The sequence below is a fragment of the Bos grunniens genome, chromosome 19 (genome assembly GCF_055505025.1).
Source record: "Bos grunniens cultivar Pamir isolate PY7600 chromosome 19, Bosgru_T2T1.0, whole genome shotgun sequence".
NCBI lineage: Eukaryota > Metazoa > Chordata > Mammalia > Artiodactyla > Bovidae > Bos > Bos grunniens.
The window spans coordinates 38,245,128-38,254,638 of record NC_141183.1 but is presented as its reverse complement, the minus strand read 5'-3'; the positions used below and the strand labels follow the sequence as shown (position 1 = coordinate 38,254,638).

Sequence of the window (9,511 nt, the reverse complement as noted above, 5' to 3'; positions counted from 1 at the left end):
TAAAAAAAAAAAAAGTCTTTCTGAGCTGACACTGATAGTCAATGGAAATCGTGGCTCCATTTGCTCCCTGGCACCTTTTCGGGAGCAAGGTTAGCAAGAATCAGGGTCCCTGAGTAAGAACCTGCTCTGAGAGGCTTTGGGCCTTCAGCTCCATGGCTGACTGAGACTCAAAAAGCAAAACCAAACCACAAAAAAGAGAAATCACCCCTGGATAGTTGGCAAAGATAGCACTTTAAAGTCACCTGGGGTCTTCGCATGACATCCTAGGCATTGCTGGGGTGCCACGTTGGTGTGAAACCAGCAAAAAAGGAGAGAGAGGAAGAAAAGGGGTGGAGTAGGGGATGCCCCAAGTGTCATTCTATGAGGACAGGATTGTCAGGTTCAAAGTGCTCGTGGTTTTCTTTCTCTGGAGAGCGCTGGTTGTTACATCATGGGGTAAGCGATGACAAAATAGTTAAGCTCTGAATCGATCAGCTTTCTGTACTTCCTGTAAATTTCCCGCAGTGTCCTGTCCTCTTCATTCGTCTCATATCTGTTTGTATAAATTCTCACCTGTGCCAACAGAGAAACACATCTGCACACACGCACCCTGTGACTACATCACCCAGGCCCCGAAGACAATCCAAATGAGGTACCCGTACAATTGTCAGCAGAATCAGGAAAAGCCTAAACCCAACTATTAATGCTGAGGATGATTACTACTAATTATTAATCCTAAACTCCAGATTCCCTTGGAAATTAGCAATTTCACAGAAGGGACAGACTTGTGAGATAGCCAACCCCCATGCCCTGCCTCATCCCTGACCTTCATCCCAGGAGTGGACACCTGCCTCCGAGAAGCCCCTGTGCCCCTGCCCTCAGTGGAACCCCCCCAGGGTGCTCTTACCTTGAGTGTGCGCAGGGCACATTGCCCTTCCTCCCGGCTCTTTAGGATCCGCTCCACAAACTTAACATCCAGGAAAGCCCAGATTTTGAAATAAAACAACTTCCTGCAGGATAAGATGAGGAGGTGCAGCTCTTCATCCAGAGACTCATGGTTGTTGTTGAATTCAAAAGTTAGTTTCTGGAAAAGCACCAGTGGGGCAGACGATGTGAACAGAGATGCTGGGACTTGGCTGGGTCATTTCATAGCACTTTCATGATCCAGCACTGGCCTGGTGGCCCTGGCAGTTTAAGTGTTTTATTTATTTATTGGACATGCCACGTGGCACACAGGAGCCTAGTTTCCCTGATCAGGACCAGGGCTGGAACCCATGCTTCCTGCAGTGGAAGTGGAGTCTCAACCGCTGGCCCACTGGGCAAGTCCCCTCCAGTGCCTTAGATAAGGGACACTGGACACGCAGTTGTCAGAGGAAGGGATTTGGGAAATGCAAGTGATCTCATCCAAGTTTCCAAAACTTGGAGTTTTGAGGCTATGTACCTAGAGTCTGGAGACCAAGGTGGTGTTCCTGGCCCTGCAGTGGACTGGCCAGGTGACTATGGGCAATACCAAAAGGTAGTATGATGTCTGCCTGCCCACTTCAGGGCTGTGTGAGCGTAAATGACCTCTTCACACTTTATCATCCCTCACTGTAAGTGTTGGTGTTTCTTAATTTATAAGTTTATTAATGAACTTATTAATTTATCATTTATTTGTTATATAATTATACATTTATTAAGTGGTATAAATTAATTAATTTACTTGACTGCACTGGGTCTTAGTTGTGGCATGCAAACCCTTAGTTGCGTCATATGGGATCTAGTTCCCTGACCATGGATTGAAGCTGGGTCCCCTGCATTGGGAGTGTGGAGGCTTAGCCACAGGACCGCCAGGAAAGTCCCAGTAGTGGTATATATACCCTTGTATATCCATGCTCACAGACTCGTGTGTGGTCCTTGTTACTCAGTCACTCAGTTGTGTCTGACTCTTTGTGATCCCCTGGACTGTAGCCCGGCAGGCTCCTCTGTGCATGGGATTCTCCAGACAAGAATACCAGAGTGGGTTGTCATGCCCTTCTGCAGGGGATCTTCCCAACCCAGGAATCGAAACTGCATCTCCTCCATTGGCAGTCATGGATTCTTTACCGCTGAGCCACTTGAGAAGACTGTGAGGTCCTCAGTAGGGGACAAAATGATGCTGATTTTGTAGATGGGGAGCTGCCAGATTAGAGTAGCCCACACCTCTGAGCTCTTCGGTAACTTGGGTCAAGTCTGGTTTTTTGTCTGGTTTGGAGCTGCTCTGTGTCCCGTGTACTGCTGTGTCAGGTGGGTGTGTGGAAGGGGCTGCCCATCTGCTCGTCACCGGTGGAGGCACCTGCATGCTCAGGCCTCAGAGTTCTGAGCCAGGGATATAGGCGCTTTCCTTGGTGGACAGTCACCCAAGAGTGGGTTTCATGTACAAGAAGCGAGCAGTAGCTTTTTCCTCTGCTGTGGTCTTGGGGACCAGGAGAGGCGTAGTTTGGTGACCTTTCTCAGAATCTCAACTTAAGGCTTCCCTGGTGGCTCAGATGGTAAAGAAGCTGCTTGCAACGAAGGAGACCTGGGTTCGATCCCTGAGTTGGGAAGATCCCCGGGAGAAGGAAATGGCAACCCACTCTAGTATTCTTGCCTGGAGAATCCCATGGACAGAGGAGCCTGGGAGGCTACAGTCCATGGGGTCGCAAAAGAGTTGGGCATGGCTGAGCGTCTAACACTTTCACCTTTTGAGAGCAGGCAGGAGGAACCAGGGGGCAGCCACTCCTCCCAGGCCTCCTGGCCCTAGGGTCGTACCTACCTGCAGAGTGTGCCGAAAGGTGGGCAGGAGATCCGTCAGGGTGGGTCTCATGGACCAGTCAGGGTCGCTGAAATAGCAGCTTCTCAGACTGATGCTCCTGATGGGGATCTCCTGCAACAGGATCCGGGCCAAGCGCTCGTACTTCATGACCCGCTCAAAGAAGAAGTTGACCTTCAGGCTGGTGGCGTGCCTGGCCAGCTTGGCCCAAGACATACCCCAGATGACCTGCCCGTGGGGGTCATGAATGTGGCACTTGATGTTCATGGTCCGGAGGGTGCCAGTGTTGTTGTCGCACAGGTTCTCCAGCAGCTCGTCAGAGATGCAGTTGTAGTTGAGAGTCAGGGACACCAGGTTGCGGAACGTGGCCATGGTCTTGTTGAACTGGGGACTGCTGTAGACGGCAAGGTGGTGGCTGAAATAGTCCTCGATGTTGAGCTCCGTCACCGTGCTCTCGTTCCGTAAGTAGCTCAGGGCGTTGAGGATGTGGCAGCCTTGTTCCGTGGTGAGCCTGGCCCCCTTCAGGCTGAGATAGTTCAGGTGTTTGCCCATCTTCTTCAAGAAGAAGCTCAAGCTTTTCATGAATGAGCTCCTGATGCTGTTCCTCCAGACCAGGCGGTCCAACTCGAGATGCTGGATGGAGAGAGATTTCAGACGGTTGTTACTCTTGCCCAGACATGAGAGGAGGCCTCGCATGGTGACCTGGAACTTCTTGGTCAGGACAGCGTTGTAAGGATTCAGGAATTTGATCTCCAGGTGCTCCAGGTAACGACCAAATTTCTTAACATACCAAAGGGCTGACTCGAATTCGGACGCATGTACCCTGGAAGGTCTCCCACTGAACGTGATGGTCCTGTATCGCCAGAGGTCAGCTGAATACATCATCTGGTTCCACTTCCTGCAGACAAGGGCCGCTCTGGACCTGTCCCTGTCTCCCAGCCACCAGAAGACACGACGCAGGCACACATCGGGCAGGGTGGCCCAGCAGCTCTGGTCTTGAGGCTGGATCAGTTGGTCTTCTTCGTCCATCGGGGAACCAGGATGTCCACTGCAGCTGCGTGGTGGGCAGGGCTTCCAAAAATGAGGAAAGAAAAGCAATCACTTGTTTTCTGTGGGGAGTAAAAAGGAAGACCATTACCTGCCAAACACATATTACACCTAATGCAATGAACTTGCTCTGCGGCCCCATGTGTCAGTACTGGGCTGGGGCATGGGGGACAAAGATAAATACACCATACAGTGTACACCCACAGGATTCACAGCCCAGCAGGGGTCTAGCGGGGACACAGACCAGGACTGTTACAACACTGTGGGAGGCGAGAAAAGGCTCAGGTATATTCGTGGTGCCTCCGCCTCTGCTCAGTCGCTCAGTCGTGTCCGACTCTTTGCGACCCCATGGACTGTAGCCCACCAGGCTCCTCTGTCCATGGGCTTCTCCAGGCAAGAATACTGGGGTGGGTTGCCACTTCCTCCTCCAGGGGATCTTCCTGACCCAGGAATCGAATCTGCGCCTCTTGCATCTCCTGCATTGGCAGAAGGATTCTTCACCCACTGAGCCATCTGGGAAGCCCATGCATGGTGCAGGGTAGCACAAACAAAGCATGATTAATTCTTTCTGGGTAAGAAGTAGTAGAGAGGGCTGCTTGGAGGAGGTGGCATCTGAGCTGAGGTTTGCAGGGTGGATATGTGTGTGCAAAGCAGATAGGTTGGTGGTGGAGGATCTGGTATACTCCAGGAAGAGGGAACAAGATGGGTGAAGTCACAGGATGTGAGCATATGTGATGTGTTCATATTCAGGGAATTAATAGTTGTTTGAAGCTTAATTTGAAGCTTGTTAATTTGTGACAGGCAAGGAGTGATGAACCTGGATTTGGGGCAGTGGGAAGTTCTGGCTCAAGGGCATCATTCAAGATGCTCTGAATGATGTGATAAAGGCTGTGTCCTAGAGGAATTCTGACATCTTCTCTGGATGAATCACTGTGTTGAGCGACACTGCCGATGGCTGTGTCTCTATTTGGGGCTTCCCAGGTGATGCCAGTGGTAAAGAACTCGCCTGCCAATGCAGGAGACAGAAGAGACATGGGTTCGATCCCTGGGTCAGGAAGATCCCCTGGAGGAGGGCATGGCAGCCCACGCCAGTATCTTTGCCTGGAGAATCCCATGGACAGAGGAGCCTGGTGGGCTACAGTCCATGGGGTTGCAAAGAGTCGGACATGACTGAAGCAACTAGCCGTGTACACACGTGTCTCTATTCAAAAGGCACAGCTGCAGAACAAAGGTGGAGAACCTCGCTGACATCAGGGCAGGTCTAAGGATCACATGCCCAGAAGTGCTGTGGACAGTCTTGAGGTAAAGAAAGAATACTCTGGGGGAGTGGAGGAAGGATGGTCTAGAGCAGGGTCCAGGCTTGAAGCCTGGGACTAGGGCAGCATGATAGTGGGAATCGGGGTGAATTGTGAGTTTTTTAGTGGACATGATTTGGCAATTGGTGAACAGAGAAATGGAAGGACTGGAAAGTCTCTGACTTGATTGAATTGCAGGTGGTACCCCGGTCAAGCTAGGGAGTCCCAGGGAAGAACTGGGCTAAGGCCCTACCAGATACACTGAGCCCTCAGTCAGACTTTTCATAGTCATCTGCTGTAATCTTCATGGCTTTGCTTTCAAAGTTTACCATGCTTGAAAACTACCCTCCTTTTCTCTACCTCTCCCCAGCCCTCCATTTTTAAGGTTTAAGTCCTGCTGCTGCTGCTGCTAAGTCGCTTCAGTTGTGTCCGACTCTGTGCGACCCCATAGATGGCAGCCCACCAGGCTCTGCCATCCCTAGGATTCTCCAGGCAATAACACTGGAGTGGGTTGCCATTTCCTTCTCCAATGCATGAAAGTGAAAAGTGAAAGTGAAGTCGCTCAGTTGTGTCCGACTCTTAGCGACCCCTTGGACTGTAGCCCACCAGGCTCCTCCGTCCATGGGATTTTCCAGGCAAGAGTACTGGAGTGGGTTGCCATTGCCTTCTCAAGGTTTAAGCCCTATGGCTCCACAAAACTTTAATTGACTTTTTTATTCATTGTGGCTCAGAGATGGAAGAGACCTGAGAATTGAATTTTTTTTTTAACAGATGGAAACTAGACACAGAGAGGTGAAGGGGCTTGCCTGTGGTCACACAGTAGGTTAGTAATAGGACCCAGGCTAGACCTGGGCTTTCTTACTTTCTCTTGTACTTTTTTCCTGCCTCTACTTTTCAGGCCTTGGATGCAGAGGGACAAGTTAATCATAATTTTCCGTTCAGGACAGACATTTGTCTGTGCAAGAACTCTCTCTGATTTTATGACTCTGTGTGACCCCCATGGACTATAGCCCACCAAGCTCCTCTGTCCATGGGATTTTCCAGGCAAGAATAGTGGAGCCATTCCCTCTCTAGGGGATCTTCCTCACCTAGGGATTGAACCTGGGTCTCCTGCATTGCAGGCGTATTCTTTACTGTCTGCACCACGAGGGAGCCCATGTATTCCCTTTAACTCGATGTCCCACTTCGCCGTTCCCCACAGAGGCAACTATTCCGGTGTGCTTGATGTGCTTCGTTTTGTTTGTGCGTGTGCTTGCCAAGTGTGTGTTCCACGTCTGTAAGCACCGCTCACGTTGCCCTGTGTACGTCTCACACTGCATCTGTCGTCTGAGTAGACCCTCTGGTGGACAGTCTCCTATTCATTCTCCCCAGGAGGGGCCCCTGGGGCTCTTCCAGCTCTCCCCAGCACCACAGTGGTGATGAGCATCCTCAAATGAGATCCTGTAGGTTTCCTCCATGCCTTTATCCTCACTACCCCATCATCACCTACTGAACAATGTGGTCCCTTCCTCCAGCTGGCCCTCCCATCTCCCACCCAGATAGGCCTCTGCATGGAAACTGGTAGCAGCCTATCCCCACCCAGAATACAGGGCTCTGGTGGGTTCAGCCCGCCCCCTTCTCTTTCCCCTTTCAGTGTCGAAGCCTTTCTCTTCTATGAAACCCACACACTCTTTGGGACGAGGAACAGCCTCATTCTTCTTTTGAGGAAGTATTTTAACTAATGAAGAAAAAAGAGTGTGTCTTTCTTCACATATAAACTGTCCAGGGCTAGGGGACCCCACAGCACTTAGCATAGAGCAAGGAACCTATAAGCCAGGGATTGAACCTAGGTTTCCTGCATCTCAGGCAGATTCTTTACCATCTGAGCCATCGGGGAAGTCCAAGGATACTGGAGTGGGTAGCCTATCCCTTCTCCAGTGGATCTTCCCAACCCAGGAATTGAACTGGGGTCTCTTGTATTGGAGGTGATTCTTTATCAGCTGAGCTACCAGGGAAGCCCTAAGAGGTGCACAAGAAAAGCTGCTGCTGCTGCTGCTGCTGCTGCTGCTAAGTCACTTCAGTCGTGTCCGACTCTGTGCGACCCCATAGACTGCAGCCCACCAGGCTCCCCGTCCCTGGGATTCTCCAGGCAAGAACAGTGGAGTGGGTTGCCATTTCCTTCTCCAATACATGAAAGTACTGGAGTGGGTTGCCATTGCCTTCTCAAGAAAAGCTAAAACCAGGGAATTCCATGGTGGTCCAGTGGTTGACTCCTGGTTTCCACTGCAGGGGGCGCAGTTTCCATCCCTGAACAGGGAACTAAGATCCCAGAAACTTCACAGTGCTACCAAGGAAAGAAAAGAAAGGAAAAAAGCTGCTGCTGCTGCTGCTAAGTCGCTTCAGTCGTGTCCGACTCTGTGCGACCCCATAGACGGCAGCCCACCAGGCTTCCCCGTCCCTGGGATTCCCCAGGCAAGAACACTGGAGTGGGTTGCCATTTCCCTCTCCAATGCATGAAAGTGAAAAGTGAAAGGGAACAGGGTCAGAATAGTTATCAGACACTTTAAACCATAGGGTGGGGCTGGAAGAAATTTGGAGGGTTGGGAATGGTGTTGCAAGCCTTCCAAAAGTCATGTAATTACCCGGAACCTATGCTACCCCTCAAGAGGCAGTGTAGATTAGTGGGTTAGATTCTGGTTTTGTCATCTGCACTATGTAACTTTGTGTGTGTGTTCTCTGCTGAGTCCAGACTCTCTGTGGCACCATGGACCGTAGCCCATCAGGCTTCTCTGTCCATGGGATATTCCAGGCAAGAATACTGGAGTGGGTTGCCATTTCCTACTCCAGGCGATCTTCCCCACCCAGGGATGGAACCTGCATCTCTTGTGTCTCCTGTATGGGCAGGTGGATTCTTTAGTACTAGCACCACCTGGGAAGCCCCTCCACATCTGTTGATACGGTAACTGTTCCTTTCTCCTAGTGTTGGGGGGATTAAATGGACTGACAGATGGAAAACACTAGAACAGTGCCTGGCATATAGTAAATGTTACACAAGTGTTTGCTGCCATCAGAAAGTTGGTGCCAACGTGCTTCTAAATAGCATCCCTATCAGGAAGGTATTTACAAATGGGGAAACAGGCATTGAAAGGTTAGGAAAATGAGATGGGTAAGTGGGGACCAGGATTCGAACCCAGACGCGGGAACGTAGGCCGGGTTCACAACGTCACACAGCTGCCAAGCCTGGGAGGACACCTGGGTGTTCCATCACCCGGGTGCGGAGAGGGCCCAGGAGCCTCCCCGGGGCGGCGGGTGAGGAGGGGCGCCCACCCCGCCGCGCGCGTTACCCGTTCGCGGGGCCCCGCTTCTCCGGCTGCAGGGACCGCAAGCGCCAGGCCTGCTCCGCCCGCGCCGCCTCCGCTCCGAAGCCAACTCCGCCGCCCGCGGCCCGGCCGAGGCTAGAGGCCCAGCGGCCCGCCGCCTCTGTGACGCGCAGCCCCCTGCGGGGGTCTGCTCATCCCCACGGCCGCGGGGCCCAAACCCGGGGTGATCGCGCAGGTCGAGGGGCCAGACTAGGTGCCCCCACCCCGCAGATGGCCGGGGAGGCGCCCCAGTGAGGGGCGGGAGGCAGGAGGCTGGGCGCCACAGGCCCTGCCCCCTACCCGGCCCCTCTGCACACGGGAAAGAGATTCTGTCCAGGACTTGGGTTGTGCAGGCCCGATCGTTCGCCACCTTTCCTGTCCGGATCCAGCCCCAGTTCCTGTCCATTGTCGGGGACGCTCTCTGGGAAGCCAAAGCCACTGCCAACCCAGCCTTAGTGTTAGTCGCTCAGTCGCTTCTGAGTCTTTGTGACTGTGGACTGTAGCCCGCCAGGCTCCTCTGTCCATGGGATTCTCGAGGCAAGAATACTGGAGTGGGTTGCCATGGCCTCCTCCAGGGCATCTTCCCAACCCAAGGATGGAACCTCAGTCTCCTGCCCTGCAGGCGGATTCGTTACTGTCTGAGGCACCAGGACCCAAAGAAGGCCTTAAGCAAACCTGACTCAGCCAACCTAACAAAGCTTGAGAAAGGTCACATTTCTGCAGTTTTGGGTGGGTGGGGGCACACCCAAACACCCACTGTCCTGGGCTCTGTCCTCCCTAGTGGGAGCTGGTACCCTAACGGGTCTCCCCACAGGCCAGGCAGACAGTTAGGGCTGTGCTACTTCGGGGAGGGGGCTGCTTCTCTGGGTGTCTCCCAGCTGCTCCCCCTGCCAGCGGCCTCCACTGGCACCTCTTCGTGCATTACCTGGCTGCCCCCACCACCCAACCTCATTTTTCTCTTCCTCGCTCTCTCATTTTCTGCCACTCCCCTTCCCATGCGGTCCTAGCTGCTGCTCCCCGACCCCACCCACCCCCGGCCCTGGAAAACCAGTCAAAAATCTAAAGAAAGGTGGAGGACAGGC

At 52.7% G+C, this 9,511-nt stretch overlaps 1 protein-coding gene across 1 annotated transcript; it reads right to left on the bottom strand.

Moving 5' to 3' along the window:
- Positions 1-212: 212 nt before the first annotated feature.
- Positions 213-3,853, bottom strand: FBXO39 (F-box protein 39). Its single transcript, XM_086359540.1, has 3 exons — positions 2,753-3,853; positions 887-1,063; positions 213-552 (listed from the first exon to the last, which is right to left on the bottom strand). Exons 1-3 carry the CDS (start codon positions 3,776-3,778, stop codon positions 424-426), a joined length of 1,332 nt encoding a protein of 443 aa, XP_086215666.1. The 5' UTR covers positions 3,779-3,853; the 3' UTR covers positions 213-423.
- Between the last annotated feature and the right edge of the window lie 5,658 nt (positions 3,854-9,511).